Source organism: Pangasianodon hypophthalmus, chromosome 10 (genome assembly GCF_027358585.1).
Source record: "Pangasianodon hypophthalmus isolate fPanHyp1 chromosome 10, fPanHyp1.pri, whole genome shotgun sequence".
Classification (NCBI taxonomy): Eukaryota; Metazoa; Chordata; class Actinopteri; order Siluriformes; family Pangasiidae; genus Pangasianodon; species Pangasianodon hypophthalmus.
The window spans coordinates 25,572,986-25,594,378 of NC_069719.1; the positions used below are offsets into that span (position 1 = coordinate 25,572,986).

The 21,393-nt window shown below is 36.9% G+C and overlaps 1 protein-coding gene across 3 annotated transcripts in view; it reads left to right on the top strand.

Moving 5' to 3' along the window:
- Positions 1-377: 377 nt before the first annotated feature.
- The window catches only part of samd4a (sterile alpha motif domain containing 4A), a 60,411-nt gene continuing 39,395 nt past the window's right edge, over positions 378-21,393 (top strand). For 2 of the 3 annotated variants that reach the window (XM_026926285.3, XM_026926287.3), the window contains exons 1-3: positions 378-791; positions 1,075-1,201; positions 3,143-3,664. In XM_026926285.3, the coding sequence (XP_026782086.1) occupies positions 3,469-3,664 (196 nt within the window). In that variant the 5' untranslated portion in view covers positions 378-791; positions 1,075-1,201; positions 3,143-3,468. The remainder of the gene's footprint in view (positions 792-1,074; positions 1,202-3,142; positions 3,665-21,393) is intronic. The other variant, XM_026926286.3, reaches the window with a different exon arrangement.

The following is a 21,393-nucleotide window of genomic DNA, read 5'->3' on the forward strand; positions in this document are numbered from 1 at the left end:
GGGGGTATCAAATGGATCCTAAATATAATGCTGTCCTTCTATATGCCTTTCTGATGTCAAAGATTTCTTGGGTTGAAGATATAAACTATGGATGGTGTTGTATCTACATACAAGCAAACAGGGATATGGTGTAGCTCTCACTCCTAAACTTCTTCCCCCTCCTCTCTCTGCTCTCTTTCATTTTACACACTTCAACTATTATATTCTGATATAATCCAAAGGCTTTCTATGGCTTAAAAAAAGGGACTAATCCCAGGTCAGTGGTCTCAGTGTGATCTGTTCCTGTAACTCCATTCTCTATTTTTGTGCTTGCGTGTGCTGCCAAGCCCCTGACGTAATGCTCCCTGTTAATGATTCGCATGTGGGAAGCAAAAGCAATGCTGAGTCTCTCCTCTGGACTGGAGGAAGGAAAAAAAAAAAAAGCCCAAGCAATGCTGAGTCTTTGCTCTGGACTGGGGGCAGCAGAAAAGCAAAAGCAAGCCTGAGCCTCTCCACTGGGACTGTTAAGGAGGGGGGATAAAAAAAAAAAAAAGAAAGAAAGAAATGTTAGGACTCCTTTTTGGACTTTAGGGAGGAAAAGCAGGGAAGGGAAAGCAAAAGCAATGCTGGTCTTCTGGTCAGGAGTGTAAGGAGAAGATATACTGTAGCAATGCTGAGTCTGTTGTCTGGACTGAGAAAACTTGGTCAACATGGCCAAACCCTGGAGTGAGCCTGAGTGAGCTGGGGCTTTTGCTCCACTCCAACTTTGAACACAGCACTTTGGATGCAACACATGCATACTGGACCTCAATGTGGGTAACTCTTCTTTTCCTTTTTCTTAATTATTATTATTATTATTATTATTATTATTATTATTATTATTATTATAGCTATATACTGGATTTGATTTATTATAGACTCTCTTATATTTATTATAGACTCTATTATAGACTATCTCTACTTCCCCTACCTCTTACCTCCTACCTCCAGTCCTCTCTCTCTCTCTCTCTCTCTTTCACTCTTTTCTAAAACAACATATTATCCAAATGTCTGTCTCTGTGTGTGTGTGTGTGTGTGTCTGTCTGGCGTCCATAGGCAGTCTATTTTAAGGCTGAGTGAAAATAGCCTGTATATGGGAAATTATAGACATATTTGTCCTGAGAGTCAGAAGAGTCAGCAGCTTTACTGAGTCCTGGACGCCTTCTGTACAGGAAATAAACGGGTAAGAGCTTTTTTTTTTTCTTTTCTTTTTCTTTTTCTGCAGCAGACATGTAGTATTAGAGGAGATGGAAATGCAGAAGGATTGAAAAATGCAACAGTCGCCTGGGGTTTGGGGCGCAGTTTTATTTTCTGAAAGCGTTGAAGAAGGATCTGGACTTGTGTGTGTGTGTGTGTGTGTGTGTGTGTACTAACCTAACATAACCCAGTGCAGGAGCTTTCCATGTCGGCTGTTAAGATTAAAACGCACACACGACGAATTTGCTCGAAAAAATGATATTTTAGAAAGGAAAAAAAAAAGCCAAAGCGAAAGAAGTTTCCATATCAATTTATTTAACGTGTTATGTTTTAAATCTCGAATTTTGGACTTGTTTGGGTGTTTTTTTGCCTGCTGTAATGTCTCGAGCTGCTCCCCAACGCCTGACTGAAGCCTTGGCTATTTGCTATTTTTATCGGTGCTAATAATGTTAGCTTGGAAAGAGAGGACACGATAAATGGCTCTGTTATGATAGGATTAGATGTGGATATCTGCCTGGAAATGTTGAACCTGGTCCGCTTTCATGGCTGGGTTAAACACAATGACAGCCCCTGCCTGACACGCCGAGTTATCTGTCCCTGTGTGTGTGTGTGTGTGTGTGTGTGTGTGTGTGGATGTGTAGTAGGGCTGGATAGAATATCAATATCGCGATAAATAATTACGCGATACACTTTTCTGAGAGATCGTATACAGCATATAAATGCTATTGACTCGCGTAGGACACAATGGCATAGTGGTTAGCACACTCACCCCGCACACATGGGGGTCGGGGTTCGCTCCCTGCGTCTGCTCTGTGTGTGTAGTGTTTGTATATTTTCTCTGTACTTTTACTCCAGTTTCCTATCCCTGTCCAAAGACATGCATTCTAGACTGACCGGCATCTCTAAATTGTCCATATTGTGTGTGCACGATTGTGCCCTGCAATGGGTTGGCACCCCATCCAGTGTGTCCCCCACGCTGTGCCCCGAGTCCCCTGGGACAGGCTCCAGGCACCGTGCAACACCGTGTGTAGGATAAGCGGTACAGAGAATGAATGGATGCCATAGATTAGACTTTTTTTTTTTTAATACATAATCTTCTTTGTCTTTGTAGGCATTAAAGAAAAATATCATCAAACTCAGTTTTCATCAAACAAACTTTTTTGTTTATATTACTACTGTTTTGCGGACAGTTTGTTGGCTAAATTATATTTAGTGATACAGATCGTGTATCGTAGAAATGTCCTCAAGTGTCATGATATGATATTTTTGTCATTTCGCCCAGCCCTAATGTGTAGTGTGTGTTAAATAGGGATAGCACGATTATCCGTTGTACTGACAATCATAAATCACAATCTTGGATGCTTTGAAATATCTTGTGTGAGACGTGGCTGCCTCAGATGATAAAGTCTTAACTGTCTTCTAAAGTTCACTGTATTGGACAATATTGAAAAGACATTACAGCATAATATCAGTAGGAGTAGTATCAGTGAGGGGGTGTGTAATTATAGGAAAATAATCAACAGTGAAGTGGAGTGAAGCTTCGTGTCAGGCCATTAACATCCCAAAGTGTTTTATTACTTTTAACATTACTTTTATAACATTTTTTATTAAAATAACAACGCATACTTTTTTTTTATCTGTTTACTTTGGAATGCCCACAATACAATTCTGCCTTGCAGCCAGACCTACTGTAAGTGCTGCTGTTATAGAAAATTAATCAACACATTTTGAGTAATCAGATTTGAGAATTCAGTAGCGCTGTGGTATAAATAGTGTTAATACACGTGCCGTGAATTAAAGTTAAAGAATTGGAATGTCATTTGAGGAAAAAAGACATCTGTAATAAGTCAATCACAAAGTGTCCATCCATCTATCCATCCGTCTATCCATTCATGAGCTCTAACCATTTGTCACTTCCTCTTTGCAGATCGAAGGTGTTCCTGGTGAAAAATGCCAGCAGCAGTAAATCTACATTAACGCAGGACAGCCATCACGGAGTGTCTTTGTTGGTTTATCACTCATTGCCAAAATCTTGGAGGAGAACACCATCTCATATCATATCATAACATAACAAAGAATGACGAGACAACACTTGAGTCCTCATTAACCACGCTTGACCCCAAGACTTCAGAGCAGATAAATTTTTAAAGAGCTTTTCCAGGATTCGTCTGTGAAGCAATTCCCACCACATTGAATACATCCATCTCTCTCGTTAAACCCACGTCGCAGGCTTCAAGTGCGGCCCACCAGACCATGATGTTTCGTGACCAGGTGGGTGTCTTGGCCAGCTGGTTTAAGGGCTGGAACGAGTGCGAGCAGACCGTGGCTCTGCTGTCACTGTTGAAGCGGGTGAGTCGGACCCAGGCTCGGTTCCTGCAGCTCTGTCTGGAGCATTCGTTAGCTGAGTGCACGGAGCTGCACGTTCTTGAAGTGGAGGCCAACAACCCAGGTCAGTCGAATCTTCTCAGAATCTTCATATTGCTACTCTTACTATGAAAAGCAGCTGTATTGATATTAGTATGAAATTATCTAACAATCGTCAGATTCTCAGTGATGGCTGGTCAACTATTAATAGCTCGATAATTAAGATATTAGGGCTGTGCTATGCACAGTCACATGGTCTCATCAATGGCATAATAATAATAATGGCATGGGGCAAACTGTTACACACACTTAAAGACAGATAGGCAGATGCATTCAAGGTTTCTAAATGTTTAAGTTTGTAATGTCTCACTGGCTTCATACTGTATTTCCTCCAAATACCAAATATGGTAAATAGAATAGTTGTAACCAGACCAAATTGTTAAAAAAAAAAAAAAACTTCTCAAAACTTCTGTCTTTAGTGGTCTAGAGTGGTGCTTGAGAAGAGACTGTGGCCATGGAAACAAAAACCTTGGTAACCAAATCATCTGATTAAAAACGTGTAGTGGTGTCTGGTCTACTGATGAGAAGATTAGTAATATAATCAGCTAAAGGGATATCTTGGGGTTTATATTATCTCAGCTGTGTTGTGCTTAAATACTGTATTTATACCGTATACACAAAACACACACACACGTGTGAACATGAGATTTATTTCAGAGTGTTCAGTGAAAGAACTTTCCCATAAAGTACTCCTTATTCTATAATATACAGTATGTATGGAATAAAACACTTCAGGATGTGCGATTATTGGAAAATAATCAACTCGACTTCATGTCTGGCTGCATCACATTATTTTGTAGTGCTCCTTATAACACAGCAATTTGCAAACGATTTCATTTTTCTATTTATTAATGAATGACATGATGCTTTTTATGTTTGAAAGGCATCGCATCTTAATATCAGCACATGTGTAAGGAATAAAACAATACAGGGTGTGCTCCGAAACACGTCCAACACCACATGTCTCAGCTGAGGGACTACATGATTTTGTAAAAGGAATTTTTCCACTGAAGCATTCCTTTTACTTCATTATAAAGATGAACTCATCAGCAGGTGTATAGAGGTTTGGAAATGAGAATGATCTTAGGTCATAATTTGTTGTACTGAGTGCCACGAGGCTGTGTGATGAATTTGGCCGTTGATGGTTTGACTACACGGGTGTGTGTGTGCACAGCACAGTTTTGCATATGTCCGGCCTCCCCACAATGAGGAGCAGCTTTGGAGAGTTTGCAAATCACTGCATTTGCATTCATGTATGTATTTCTAACCTCCTGAGTCTGTCACTCATTACTGGACGTGTGTGTTTATATGTGACAGACTTCATCACCTGGGCCTTGTTAGTCAGTCTTACCTGTTGACTCTTGTGTGACTCTTTTGTTACGGTACTTTTCTGCACCAGTGATACGCAGTCTGTAGTTTCACTCTGAGATTTTGGTGAATGTGTTTTGGTGCAACTGTCAGCATGTAAAGATAGATAATAGGATGTGCTGGATCAAGTGCTATTTTATAAGCTGCTGAGTATTGAGGATGGAAGCCATTTTGAAATTTTTCAGTGATTATTGTGATAACTACAACCAGGACTATTCATGCAGCAATATACTGGCAATATATATTTAGACGATTATTAAATGTTTATTTCAAAGCTTGTCATGTTCTCGTTTATGTATAAAACATGAACAGTATAATGTTAGACTTCATTGCATTTGACAGCAAATGTTTTTGGGGCTTAAAGGCAGTTGCTTGTGTTTTGAAGGCAGTGGTTTAGACACTATTGAAATCTCGGATGCTCCTACTCAAGAAAAATCTCGCAACCTCGGAGGTGTGAACTACATGCAGCTAATTTAAATAATTGGATTGATGAGCCCACAGAAATCAATTTATGCAGGTGCTGAACCCATCTCTGAATATACATAACTTTCCCCAGATAAATATTGACATAACTTTTGGACTCAAGTCGCCCACTCTGAGTACAGTCCTATGTATGTAAATATCACCTCACAAAAAATATCAATATTAACAAGAAATAGTGGTTACTATAAGCTAAAAGGTTACAGATAATTTTATCATTATTATGGTTTTACCATGATATAAAGTAGGTTATTGACAAAATGCTGACCCTAAAATGTGTAACCTGCTTTCCTAAAACTGAGCTTGTAAACTTTATATCTACAAGTTTGTGATTCTGATTATTTTTTTCCTGTAAAAGGCTGAAAAAGAGTATGCTTAGGAATATATTACATACAAATGTACAATACAAATGTAAGTTAATTGTCTGTCTTGACGTTTAGCTTCTAAATGTAGAAATTTAGCTCGCTAACTTACCCCAACCTGTCAGGCATTACATGTAACTAGTTAGTGCTAGTTTATGGCTAGATATACTTGTAATCTCATGAGGTGACTTTTAGTTTTAGATAGCTTCAAGGAGTTCATCTAAATTCATAAATCTAAACAAATGTGACAGCAAGTATGACACCTAATATCTAGTTTTTATCAAGGCTGTTTGTATTGTGACTAGCTATCTATTAACATTTGGCTATTTTTGTATGGTCAGAAATATTATCATGCTAGTTAACATTTGAGAAGTTAGCAAAAAAGCTGTTGTTAGTTAGCCTTAGCTAATGTTTTTCATGTACTTTGGTGAAAGAAGCACTAATTTACCATAAGTAACTGTGTGATGTGAGGCAGAAAATTTATTATTTTATGAATCTTGCTTGTAGTTTTAATTTCATATTTTAAGTTAAGACTGTATTCTTTCCTACTTTAACTTGAGTAAAAAAATTGAAACCACACTTCAACTTTTACCTGAGTATTTATTTAGATAAGTAACTGCACTTTTACTTGAGTAAAAAATTTTGGTATTTTAACCACCTCTCACAATATCACAATATTTAGATTCGCAAAAATATCGCCAGCAAAACGGTAAGGCCACATTATTAAAAAATATTTAACAAGGAACATGAGGTACCAAAGTGATGCCCAGATACTTCCAGAAAATGTAGCATAACATAATTTATCACAGTATCACAATGATTACAATCACTTTTAGCTACTATAAGCTAAAAGTGTACACATTTTCTGTACTAATGTAGGCATGTATTAAATTTGCACTGAAAGGATGTGTTACTCTTCAAAGAACTTTAATATTATTTTTGGATTTGAACATCCCAGTTTTGGTTCATCTAGAAAAAAAAGTAACACTAACACTGCGTTACATTTTGCGGTTCTTCATTTTTCATGCAAAGTATGTTTAAATACAGTACACTTTGTCATGTTAATAAGTATTTGGTCAACAGATTAAACTACTACTATAGTTCTTTTTTTTTTTAACCTAATAGTACTAAAATGTTAAAAAGGTCCTGAGAGTGGCGCTTACAGCTGGTTAACTTTCAGCTGGAAGTGCGAGTGGAAAGGCACAACTATTTGGAAGGAACTGTACTAATGAAAGGAATCCACAATGACCTACTTATTCGAGTCTGTGAAGAAGCAGCCTTGTTCTCTGACCCAAAGTGATGCAATGTATTAGCTGTTCGTCTCAGCATCCCACAACACACTGATGGTGACTTTGAGCTAAGTGTTTACGTGTTCACTGAATAATATGTTATTTCAACTTGATGGCTGAATATTAAAGAGAAACCAAAAAAGCACTGGAAGCTTTCGTGTCTTACACTGAGGAGTTTTTGTCTGCATACATAATTATTGAATAAAGACAGAATATTCTTTATAACATATGGGTTATGGGTTAAATTGAGTGTGTGTGTGTATGGCATAATAGAACAAATAGCATAATATCATAATATGTGTATAGCATAATAGAACAAATATACATACATACAGATATATATATATATATATATATATATATATATATATATATATATATATATATATATATATATATATATATATATATATATATGTTCTATTGGAAAGGACATCTTTCCTCTAAGGTTCCTTCTTTTGGACAAATTCACCACTGAAGGCAATAATTCTGCCCTCCTGAATTCTCGGATCTCTTTGGTCAGAAGGTGTTGATTAATTTTCCATAACAGCTGCTCTGACAGTTGCTCCAGCTGTAGTGCAAACAATAGGCTCAATCTACTATGCTATGGTTTCTATAGTAACAGCTAATTCTTGACTAACTTGACTTGACAAAGACTAATGATAAACGGATAAAAATATGCTCTGTTATTTAACTAATAAAATGATCAAATAATTAACTTCATGGTGGTAACAAAACACCCTGTCTGTTTTATTCTTTTACTTAACATAGGAGAAACATTAAAGATTGACAAACATGATCCTAGTCTCACCGAGGAATGTGGTTACAAATGGAAAAGCTAGCTGCCTGAGTTCAGTTCATACATGTCGCTAGCTAATCTTGTAAATTTAGCTAGATATATATGTAACAAGGCATTTCAGGCATAGTAGTTAACTTGCTAGCTATCTCGGTTAGTTCTTTTTTAATAATAATAAAAAAAAGCTCACTAGCTAGTGTTAGCTAGCTAGCTATGTTTGTCATCTCACTCCAGAAAACAATAGCTAACCCTATTTATTACACTTCTGTATATGTATGTGTGTGTACTCGAGTATTTTTCAGAATTGTCCATTCCTGGATTCTGCTTCCGTGATCTGGGATATAATCCCTGAGGCAGAGTGCAGATCACAGGACATGAGTTCGGGAAAGGACATGACAAGGGAGCTGTGTGTGTGTGTGTGTGTGTGTGTGTGTGTGTGTGTGTGTGTGTGTATGTGTGAAATTATGGAGATGATGCCCACGCCATGGTGCTGTTTAGACACCACAGTGGCATCCCTGGGAGATGGATGCCATGCCACACACACACACACACACACACACACACACACACACACAGTGTTAGTGCCCAGCTGCTGCCCTCCACTCTCAGCATCCATTCCACGCTGTAGCAGTCAGACGGGACATGTCCAGTCTCAGCAGGGGAGAAGGTCATTACTGACACGCTGCTTTTCAGACTCTGTGTTTCTGTCATTATTGATAAATGTGCTGCAGGTCATGAAGAATAACAAGACTCTTGTAGGTAGGTAAGATCCATGCTGCAGTATTCCAGACTCTATTTTGTCCTTTGTATCTTTAGCTTTACGACTTAGAGAATGTATTGCACTTATAAAACTCATTAAACGTTCAGAATTAGACAGTAAGGTCCACTGCTGTAGCTTTGGCAGTACATTTACATTTTTTGGACCTTGGGGGAGCAAAAATATACCTGTGCTGTTCATATTGTCTGACAGTTTAACCCAGTACAGAATATTATTTTGAATATTCTGAAATTTGACTAGTGCTATGGAAATGTTTTAACACTTAATTGGAAAATTAACTGGAATGTCTGACCGTATCTATGAGCCTCGCTTGGGTGTCTGCAAGTACAATTGAACAAGTAACAAGAAACTAAAGAAATATTTTGTAGTGTATGCTCTACAAATAAAGGAAAGAAAAAAACAAGGATTTTTTTCATTGTTGATATAATTATGATGTCAGAGTGCTGGCTATAAGCCTATGCCCACATACTGAACAGTTGTTGTTTTTTTGTTTTTTTTTTACGTAGTAAACGGATAACAAAAATGTCAGTTGATATCACGTGTTGCATCCCATCCAGTACCATCCATCAGACAGTGTTCGAAAAACAAAAAGAATGTATTTATTATGTCATGAGATAAAGATCCTTACTCATTTGCCATGCTTCTTATAAGGAATCAAATACAACATGGTGTGCTGTTATAGGAAAATAATCAGTGACTGGATGGTGTTATGGCACCTGACGTTGATTATTTCCCAATAACAGCACGTCCCAGAGTGTTTTATTCCTCTTATCTTGCAGCAATTTGCCAAGAGTTACAATTTTTGATTTCTTTTTTAACTTATTATGAATGACACAGCATGCGTTTATCCATTTTTAGTTACATTTCATGTTGTGGAACAACCACAAGACAAGTCATCCCCTCACCAGCCTCTTTTTTTCCTCTTTCTTGAAGTTAATAAATCAGAATAATACAGCTTGTCATGTTACCAAGAAACCAGAAAGAGCAAAGTCTTGAAGACTTTAATGTGGCGGAAAACGTACTGACCGTGACAAAGCGCTAGCACTGGAGACTCCTTCTATAAATGTTAAATAAATATCTCTTTAGAGAAAATTTCATCTCAATGATTAGACATTTTTCTTTGGAAAACAACATGTTTTTTGTTTATTATTAGGTGTGGCTTATACAGAGTGCCCTTTTTTTTACAAAATTACAATTGTCAGAACTGCTCTTATAGAATATTAATCAACACCTTCCGAAACCAGTCGGATTCGAGAATTCAGCAGCGTTATGGATAATTTAAAATGAAGCAGATTTTCCATGTGATCATTACAACAGAAGCAGTGTCTGAAGAGGTTAATAAACAGTGAGCGTTTTCATACCAGTAGTCTAGATGTATTGGAAGCTAAATCTCCATTTCTCCATCCACTGGCTTTATAAAATGTTTTTCCAGGCCAACACCCAAACACTTGCTCTGTCATGGCTGTCCACCCTCCTTGTTGCTCCGAACAGAATTTTTATGCTGTCTGGGAAGAAATTGTGCTTCTTCTTTAGGGTTGGTGAGCTGTTTCATCACAGCCACACAGAAGCAAACTGTTTCTTTTTGGCACACAGTGCTTTGCTTCAGGCACTAATATGAACCTTGGGACAGAATGGGACGGAGAGCCTGCATTAAATGTTTTGATCCAAACACTGCCTTTTTGTCATCCTCTTTAAAGTGTATGACAATAATCAGTTATACAGTGTATCACGATATTGTTATCGGAGATCATTGACAATATCACTGCTATTCCTACATTATATAAAGAAGGAAAGTGTTAGGACTGTAGTCAAGACCGCCATTGTCAAGTCCAAGATCAGAACTAGCCAGGATTGAGTAAAGACAGAGTTAAAGGAGGTCAAGGAGTCCAAGTCAAGATCAAGTCCAAATGAAAGTGAGGCTGAGTTAAAACCGTTAAGCTAAACCTTTATTTCAGCTAGTTGGCTTCATTAATGGATTGCGCCAATGGTTAGGCTCTGTTTTCTAGAAGAAGCAATTAGCTCTTGTCAAAATTTGTGCATACAGAATAAAAAGCTTAAAAAACAAACACTATTTTTGACAAATTCTCAGCCAAGACCAAGACAATATTCAACGATACTAATGCCCGAGGCATTTCCGGGACAGACAGCTTAAAGACAAATGTCTTGTAAGGGCTGAAATTTCAGAATTGGGATAATATCTGACAGGATTGGAAAATTATCATGATTTAAAAGTTTAACGTCTACCCCATAACATTGTTCAGTGAAAGACCGGATCAAGGTCCGTACTCTTTTTTTCTTAATAATCACAGCTAGCAATTTAATATGCTTTTTTTTAAAAACTAACTTTTACACAGGTGTATCAGAATAGTGTAGTAATGGAAGCTTATAGCTACCAGTTCAGCATTATACACACTGTCTAATCATTTCATATTCACCACAGTGGAGGTGTCTTATGTGACACTTGTCTATAAAAATGGACAGAATTTGAAGGAATTTGAATTTTTGCATCTTTTTCATTTAATTTTACTACATTCTACAAAACTAAACACACAAACATCAGACACTGAGTACATTCGAGGCTGAATTATTTGCTTCAGTAGTCTATAAATCTCAGCTAAGGATTAGCAGCTGGGTCTGGTTCAGTAAATGTCAGACTTAAAACATCAACATGGCTACAAGAAGATTGTGCTATACATGTTAACGTGGTGTTTTAAAGAGTACTTATACCACAGTACTGTTATATTCTTGGCTCTGATTGGACAGAAGGTTCAAATACGTTTAAATATGCTATCGGTTCTGTAGCAGCAACCTACACTGGGACTTGTACGGCAGATACGAATGGATTAATAAGCACATGCAATTTATTTATCATTTATTGAAGGAGTCTCCAGTGTCAGCTCTTCGTATACACCGATATATATGTTGATTTGAAATACCTAATCTAAGACTTAGCTCTTTTTGTCTGAAATTTCTTAGCACAGATAAATGGATGCGTTAGTTGGTAACACTTAATGTCTAGTTTCATAAGGACTTCATATCCTGTGCATAAGCATTAAAGAACATTTACATAATGTGCCTGTGTTGATGTAAGGGAATGTAGGGACTTCATAGCACTAATGTATTCATGAATGAGCATTTATGAGTGGCTTACGTCAGTATTCTCAAAATGGCTTGAAATTTATTTTAAAGTAAATTGTTTTGCATTGGCATAAGGGAACGCAAACAAGAACAGAGCTCCCTGTTATGTGTCTTCTAAAATCTGTTATTCTTTAAAAAAAATAAAAATTTTGCACACTCTTTCCACTGCAAAGATTATATCTTAGCAAGTCAAATATCTTGAGTATAGGCAAATTCAACTATTTCTCTTTATTAGATTCATTTTGAACATATCTAAGATTATAAAGCCTATTTCTAGATTTTTTTTCACTAATTTCAAGCTTGAAATTGTTCATATTCTACTGGCAAATAATTTTACTTATTTCTAGAAAGAAGCAAAATTATCCGCTAATAGGATAAGACAAATTTAAGCTTGGACATGTCTAGAAATAGGTTTAATGATCTTAGATGTGTTATATCATAATCTCAATGAGAAATATTAGATAACTTGTGCTTCAGGATATCTTCACTTGCTAAGATAAGCAGTGAGTACATCTTGTAAGTACAGATATAAGCTACATATAAATCCATATAAAGTCAGCTATAAAAAGTTATAACAAATAAAATAAAAAGTAATTGTATAATAAGGAAGTTTTCATCAACTGAGCTGTGTGTTTTTGAAAAGCAGCTCAATAGTGAGTATTATGTAATGACATTAGTAGCTGATCTTGCGACTTTGAAATGAGAGCCGTGCATTTTTATAACGCACCTCGAGCCAGACTTCGAGGCATTCCGTGCCACACCTAGTTTTCTACTGGAAATGCTGACACAAAATGATTCATTTTGTACAAGGAACTCTGTATGCAAATTTCATTTTTGCTAAGCTGTCAAAGGTACACTATATGGCCAAAAGTTTGTGGACACCCGACCATCACATTCATATGTGCTTTTTGAATTTGCCATTCCAGATTTAATCCCCGTTTTTGCTGTTGTAATAAGCTTTACTCTTCTAGGAAAGCTTTCCACTAGATTTTGTAGCGTGGCTGTGGGGAATTCTGCTCGTTCAGCGAGAGCATTAGTGAGGTCAGGCACTGATATGAGATGTTCAGTGGGGTTGAGGTCAGGGATCTGTGCAGGACACTCGAGTTCTTCTTGTCAAACCATGTCTTTATGGATCTTGCTTTGTGCACAGGGGCATCATCATGCTGGAACAGGATTGGGCCTAGTTTGAGTGTAAGAAAAATACACTAGATGGTATGAAGCAGTGAGGCTGGGGCTGGTTTCTTTCTAGCCCAGACTGTAGATATGTGCATGTAGAATCAAGTGATTGCACACCACCTAGATTTGATGTCCATTTGCGCTGATATTTCAATATTTTTCAGCCTGCATTGCTGACACATTCATAACACGTGATTGATCAGCTGTGATTGATCACGTGATTGTGCACGTGAAATACATACGTGAGTGCAAGGAAAGGTGAACAAGGTGGACTGTTCACTCTATCATCTTTTTTTCCCCAAAAAAAGGAGAAAGACTAAGAACAGGAAGAACTTTTGAACCCAATAGAGCATAACAGATAAAAAAAAAATTAGAACTGGCAAGTTCAGCTACATATTTTTCTTTATGTGTGTGCACTTGTTTAAATGTGATTGAATGCATTGCTAAACCATAAAGTGTCAAGCTGTTGATAGATATTAGATCACGGCCTGCCATCAGTGAACCTCATTATTGAGCTCACGATCAACCAGTTAGTGTATTTCACTTGAGTGTAAACTGGAAACCTTTCCAGCAGTGATTAGTCCTGTAAGAGCAGTCTAACCACAACCTTCCTTCCACATTCTGAATGAATTGTGCATAGTTATAGCTGTATCTGTCCGAAACGTAAACTAGTAGTCTGCTTGACTGACAGGTCATGTAGTTTTTGCATCCAGAAGTGCACAGTTAGCAAGAAGTCTATTGCTTCACTGGTAGCTGCCTCAGGCAAAGATAGAGAAGCTCTACTGGGGCAAGAGGAATGTAACAGCAGGGTGAATAAGGGGCTTTATTTTTAACAGAATAAAACCAAGGCTAAGGTAAAAAAAAAAAAAATTAGGGCTAGGGTTAGGTTCTACAGCTTCTTAGCTTTCTGTGTGTTCACTAGTCCAGCTAAAATACCTGCCTGGTTAATATTTTATTAGATAAAAGTGCACATCTGTGGGGTTCATGGACATTCTGCTGTATATGTCATGTAATCGGGTAGTTGTAGCTCAGCAGTTAAGGTTTTCTCAGAGCTGCCAGACTTTGCACATTTAACCCTGAACTGCTCTATTAGCCAGGGCTGGATTCTCCCTCACTTGTAGGAGGATCTGGATACTTCCTATTCCTTAATACTGGATAATAAACCTTAAGGTTTGGAAAATAATGATGGTAATAAAGGAGGTTAAAGAGATACAGCTGAACAGGCTAACAATTTTTAATGTGTGCACTCTTCTAACCTTTGAAAATATGCTGAAGTTGGATTACATCAGCAGCTGAATCAGTTCTTATTATAAGCAAAAAATCAGCAGTTTAAGAGTGAAAAGAATGACTTGAGGGCATTTGGGTAACCCTGTTTATATGAAATTTGGGACTCTAGAGTTCTTTTTGACATTGAGAGCATCCTGTATTGGTAAAAAGGTGAGGTGTGGTTTTCTTGAATGGGACTCTAAGTCCAGCTATATGTGTCTAGAGTATAAGAGAGAGAGAGAGAGAGAGAGAAAAGGAGTTCCTCATTTTCTCTCGGTCACGTCCCGACCTGTGTCTGACATCTGGGAGGGGAGAGGGGGCTGGGCAAGCTGGAAGAGTTTCCTGTCCTCTTCTCAGCAGATGGAATAGCCAGACTTGCCTGCGCTTTTTCACCTCAGCTCAAAGGGTGAAAATGATTGACATTTCTGAAAAAGACAATTCGCTGGTCAGTTACACCACAGAAGAATTACCCATCACTGTCTGAGAGATGAAGTCTAAGCGTAGGGGTTAACGGTGTCATCTTGCTAAGAGATCTATGACTTGCCCAGTTACCCCACGCAGTCAGACCGGTTCTGTAGCTACCCCAGCTGTTAGAGCATGCTCAACTCTAAAGGATCATGCACTCTGGAGACATCTCTACCTTTATACACATGCCAAAACACTCTTCCATACTGCGCCTCAGGGCTGTACATCTTATGAGGTCATTTCTCTCCACACTGTTGCATTTGTAAGTTTGGCTTGAGCTGCCAATCATCTGGCACATCTGTGTTGTTTGTACAGCGGGACACAAAGCTCTACTGTGTGCCGGGTTCAAAAAGTGCTGATTGAGCATGAGCTGAGCCTGAAGAATATCGCCACAGCTCCTTTCCGGTTTCAGACAAGGATGAGTTCAGATTAAATACAGCATATTCCTATCAAATCCGCTTAGCTTGGTCTAGTCAATTCTTCAGGTTTTTTTTTTTTTTTTTTTGCAGTTATATCGGCTCCTTAGTGGAGGAATCCGCAGTTTTATTCATCTCCCAGCATGGAGTATGGAAATAAAGATTTCTTCCAGACAGGAAGCGAGTGAGCACGGGGGTGAGCTAGGGGATATTGGGGGCCCAACTATTTCCTTAAATAGCACCCTTAGCTCTCAAATCCTCAGACTTGAGGCTTGCATTCCAAGCATAACTCTGACTGCGACATTCAGCTCTGCACAAACACCCAACCTCTGAAGTTTCCACAGGTAGGCAAAGTATACTTCCCTTCATTGCAGTCTCAGTTTTATGGCACTTGCTCTCATTGGGTTGCAGCGACACTTCCTGGGGGAAACAAGATAATTCAGACCTTGTGATTTTCTCTGGGTGCGTTGAGTTAAACACGCACGGTGAGGGTTTAATACCGAAATTGCACACGTCAGTATTCCGTCCTCGGACGTAACTACAGACTTAACTCTCAGAAGTTACGTGAAAGTCACGCACACAAGGTGGAGTTTGAATAAAATAGAGGCATGTCTCAGCTACACACAATTTGGACCTTGGACTTAAGTGCATTTTTCATGCACAATATCACCTTGAGGAGAGCGGTAGTAAGTCCAGCGCATCTGACACACTCACTTTAATGAAACCACAATATGCAACAGTGAAATTCATGTTTTGTGTTGCAAGTACGCTGAAAAACTATGGAGTGCCATATGAGGCCAATATTAAGTACATAGTAAGTATGACACATCAACAATTTTGATGACATCATTCTGCACTTCAGCTTCTCATCAGATTTTCTGTCCAATCAAAATGCTCTCTAGAATCTGAAGTGTCCCGCCCCCAACGTTATAAAAATCACCTTGCCAAAGTTGGTGTTGTTGAGCGAGAGAGAACAAATCAGCAAGCATGGGTCGTAAATGTGTCATTGGCTGTCCTATTCAGTTTTCCACTTGTAAGTTGGTTAAGAAGGAAATGGTTTGAATTCATTCACTGTGAAGAAGGGGGTATTTGTGCCAACTCACAGCTTTATGACAGGCATTTTTACGATGATTCCTTCACCAATTTTGGGATATTCGCCACGGGGCTATGAGGTAAACGCTATTGGATATTTAAAAAGGAGGAGCCACTTGATATGTCCCGCCTTGACTTCCTGTTTCATTGGAAATTACATCAACACATCGAATAACGCTGCACGTTTCAAGGCACTTCATGGGGACCTTAAAGTGAAAGTTGATAAGGTTTTTTTCCCACACAGAGAGACATTGTTTATTTCAAGGAATTTTTTTTTAACGGATAAAGTTATGGATTATTTTAAAGTTACCTGTACGTGTAACATATGAGTGCTGGGTCAGATTATCCTTCAAATTGTGGGCACATCTGTCTTCAGAGAAGAACACAAAAAAAAAAAACCTTTGCATTAATTTATTAACTCAGCAGATGAAAATTAAAGCGTGATCAAATAACCTTCACTGAGTCATGCGGACAATTAACTATTGGCACACAATATTAAAAAACTAAAATGCAAAATAATTTGAAGTACTATTTTATAAGCTTCAAATAATAAGGGTGAAAGCCATATTGTTAAAACAGATTTGCCGTGACTAATGTGATAATTACAACTAGGACTATTCATGCAGCAAAATTTTGACAATGCGTGCCATCTTCTCAATCATATATCGTGGTATTAGTCTTTTAAATTTTCTGCTTTTATGTTACATCATATTTCATTTGACAGCAAAGACAAAAGGCTTTTCCTTCTTCAGTCCGCATTTTCTATCCCAGATTTTTTTCGGGCTTGTGTTTAAGGGGGGAGTCTACATGAACTATTGAAAAGTAGCCCTCTCTGATATATCTGCTTGTGAAAAGTCAACCTCTGAAATGTGAACTGCATACAAGTCATGTGTATCGTCTCACTGCAGAGCCCGGAAAATCAACTCTGGACTTAAGATGCCAACCCTGAATGCGGTCTTAAACTGTGAAAGAAAACCATGTCAAGTCAGGATTGTGTATTATTATAAAATTACTGGAGACTGTATATTCAGTAGAGAAAATGAATTGTGGTGTGTTTAGTTATTCTGTGAGAAAAAAAGTAGAGCTCATTTTGTATGAATGTGCACGTTGATGTATTACTTTGACATAGGCTTTCATTTTTTATTTTTAGTCTGCGCTGTCTGAAGGCTTTGTTGCTAAAATAGAAGCAGGGCGAACACTAAATGGTGCATGTGCATGCCGTGACGGACTTCCTGTGACCCAGAAAGCTGTGAGAGAGACAGACGGGGGAGAGACAAACTGAGAGAGAGGAAAACGGACAGAGAGAGCGACAAAGCTCATCATGTGTGTGGGAACAATAGTGACTCGGTGCCTATGTGGCTGCTTTTGGCAGGTGTTTCCCTCTCTGTCCATCCCGATAATAAGTACACACACACACACACAAACACACACACATACACACACACACACGTCAGTCCAGCACAGCACAAAATCAAAGGTCACAAATAGACACGGCTGGAAGGAAGACAGGAAGAAACCGCGCGCTCAGATCCAGACAAATTCACAAACCTCAGAAATTGTTGTGTTTTTTTTTTTTCTTCCTTGAGCTAAAATTAGAACGGCGCTCCTCTCTGATTTGACACGGCAGACATAACAGTGTGGCAGTGTGTGATTCACAGCCGTCTGAGTTGTGAGAGAAGCCCAGGCTGGGTAAGCAGGAGGCAGGATTGGTCCAAAGGGTTTAAGTGTGTGAGTCATACGCTCCAGGTTTTAGCAGTGTCAGGAAGTCTGTGGTGATGTCTGGACTTGTTTAGTACAATATCAAAGTGTCCATATTATGGGAAAGATGATAAGAATTTATGTATACAATATGAAACAGAAGTGACATCACTAATAAACACACACTGGTGTGTGTGTGTGTGTGTGTGTGTGTCACTGTTGATTGATGAAGTTTTGGCAGTTACTACTGTAACTTATTTTAGTATAACGTTGTGTGTTCTATTGTGATTAATATTTTGCTGCAGTATGGTTAAAATGTATTTTAGTGAAGTATAGTGTGTTGTAGTAAAATGATGTGTTACACACATAAAGTGAGCATATGTGTGTTCAACATGGAGATATGATTTTATAGTAATATAATGTGGAGTAGCATGTTTAAATGATGATCACAGTAAGTGAAGTTGTCTTTTGCAGTAGTATTATTACTTGTTGTAGTAAAATGTGCAATGTAGTGTAGTGTATTACAACATGATTGTAGTTTGTTTGCTATCATTGTAGTCTACTGTAAACAGATTACAGCCTTTCGGGAGTATATTGTGTTTTATAATCATAGTGTACTGTAGTATGGTCTAGTGTGGTGTAGTATAGTGAAGTGTGCTGTTTAACATAATGTATTGTAACATGATTACAGCCTTTTGGAGTATTGTGTGTTTTACAGCCATAGTATGCTGTAGTATTGTGTAGTGTGTTGTATATAAACCTGTGCAATTTGATATTGTGTATAGTAGCATAATTGCAGTTTGTCTCTTCTGATTGTAGCCTATTGTAAATTGATTATAGCCTGTTGGCATATAGGGTGTTTTATAATCATAGTTGCTGTACTATAGTGTATGATTATTGTTTGTTGTAGTGTAGTGTAATGGGCTGTATTATGGGTAATCTGTGTTTTATTTTAGTGTGCTATATGTTTATAGTGTGATGGAGTATAGTGTATTATGCTCTAGTATGATTATAGTGTGTTTTAATAGTGTTCGTTGTAGTATTATTACATAGTGATTGTATAGTGTAGTGTGCTATAGTATCAGTATAATGTGTTGTATTTTAGTGTGCTATATGATTATAGTGTTTGTATAATGTAGTGTGTTATAGTATGGGTATACGGTGTTGTATTTTAGTGTGCTATATGATTATAGTGTGATGGAGTATAGTGTACTATGCTCTAGTATGATTATAGTGTGTTCTAATAGTGTCTGTTATAGTGCGATTATAGTGTTTGTATAGTGTAGTGTGTTATAGTATGGGTATACTGTACTGAATTCTAGTGTGCTGTATGATTATAGTGTGTTTTAATAATGTTTATTGTAGTATGATTATAGTGTTTGTATAGTGTAGTGTGTTATAGTATGGGTATATGGTGTTGTATTTTAGTGTGCTGTATGATTATAGTGTGTTTTAATAATGTTTATTGTAGTATGATTATAGTGTTTGTATAATGTAGTGTGTTATAGTATGGGTATACTGTATTGAATTCTAGTGTGCTGTATGATTATAGTGTGTTTTAATAATGTTTATTGTAGTATAATTATAGTGTTTGTATAGTGTAGTGTGTTATAGTATGGGTATACGGTGTTGTATTTTAGTGTGCTGTATGATTATAGTGTGTTTTAATAATGTTTATTGTAGTATGATTATAGTGTTTGTATAGTGTAGTGTGTTATAGTATGGGTATACGGTGTTGTATTTTAGTGAGCTATATGATTATAGTGTGTTTTAATAATGTTTATTGTAGTATGATTATAGTGTTTGTATAGTGTAGTGTGTTATAGTATGGGTATACGGTGTTGTATTTTAGTGTGCTGTATGATTATAGTGTGTTTTAATAATGTTTATTGTAGTATAATTATAGTGTTTGTATAGTGTAGTGTGCTATAGTATCAGTATAATGTGTTGTATTTTAGTGAGCTGTATGATTATAGTGTGATGGAGTATAGTGTACTATGCTCTAGTATGATTATAGTGTGTTCTAATAGTGTCTGTTATAGTGCGATTATAGTGTTTGTATAGTGTAGTGTGTTATAGTATGGGTATACTGTATTGAATTCTAGTGTGCTGTATGATTATAGTGTGTTTTAATAATGTTTATTGTAGTATAATTATAGTGTTTGTATAATGTAGTGTGTTATAGTATGGGTACACTGTATTGAATTCTAGTGTGCTGTATGATTATAGTGTGTTTTAATAATGTTTATTGTAGTATAATTATAGTGTTTGTATAATGTAGTGTGTTATAGTATGGGTATACTGTATTGAATTCTAGTGTGCTGTATGATTATAGTGTGTTTTAATAATGTTTATTGTAGTATGATTATAGTGTTTGTATAGTGTAGTGTGTTATAGTATGGGTATATGGTGTTGTATTTTAGTGTGCTGTATGATTATAGTGTGTTTTAATAATGTTTATTGTAGTATAATTATAGTGTTTGTATAGTGTAGTGTGCTATAGTATCAGTATAATGTGTTGTATTTTAGTGAGCTGTATGATTATAGTGTGATGGAGTATAGTGTACTATGCTCTAGTATGATTATAGTGTGTTCTAATAGTGTCTGTTATAGTGCGATTATAGTGTTTGTATAGTGTAGTGTGTTATAGTATGGGTATACTGTATTGAATTCTAGTGTGCTGTATGATTATAGTGTGTTTTAATAATGTTTATTGTAGTATAATTATAGTGTTTGTATAATGTAGTGTGTTATAGTATGGGTATACGGTGTTGTATTTTAGTGTGCTGTATGATTATAGTGTGTTTTAATAATGTTTACTGTAGTATGATTATAGTGTTTGTATAATGTAGTGTGTTATAGTATGGGTATACGGTGTTGTATTTTAGTGTGCTGTATGATTATAGTGTGTTTTAATAATGTTTACTGTAGTATGATTATAGTGTTTGTATAATGTAGTGTGTTATAGTATGGGTATACGGTGTTGTATTTTAGTGTGCTGTATGATTATAGTGTGTTTTAATAATGTTTATTGTAGTATGATTATAGTGTTTGTATAGTGTAGTGTGTTATAGTATGGGTATATGGTGTTGTATTTTAGTGTGCTGTATGATTACAGTGTGTTTTAATAATGTTTATTGTAGTATAATTATAGTGTTTGTATAGTGTAGTGTGCTATAGTATCAGTATAATGTGTTGTATTTTAGTGAGCTGTATGATTATAGTGTGATGGAGTATAGTGTACTATGCTCTAGTATGATTATGGTATGATGGAGTATGCTTGTAGTATGATTATAGTGTGTTCCAATAGTGTCTGTTATAATATGATTATAGCGTTTGTATAGTGCTGTATGTCATAGTATGGGTATACTGTGTTGTATTTTAGTGTGCTGTATGATTGTAGTGTGATGGAGTATAGTCTACTATGCTC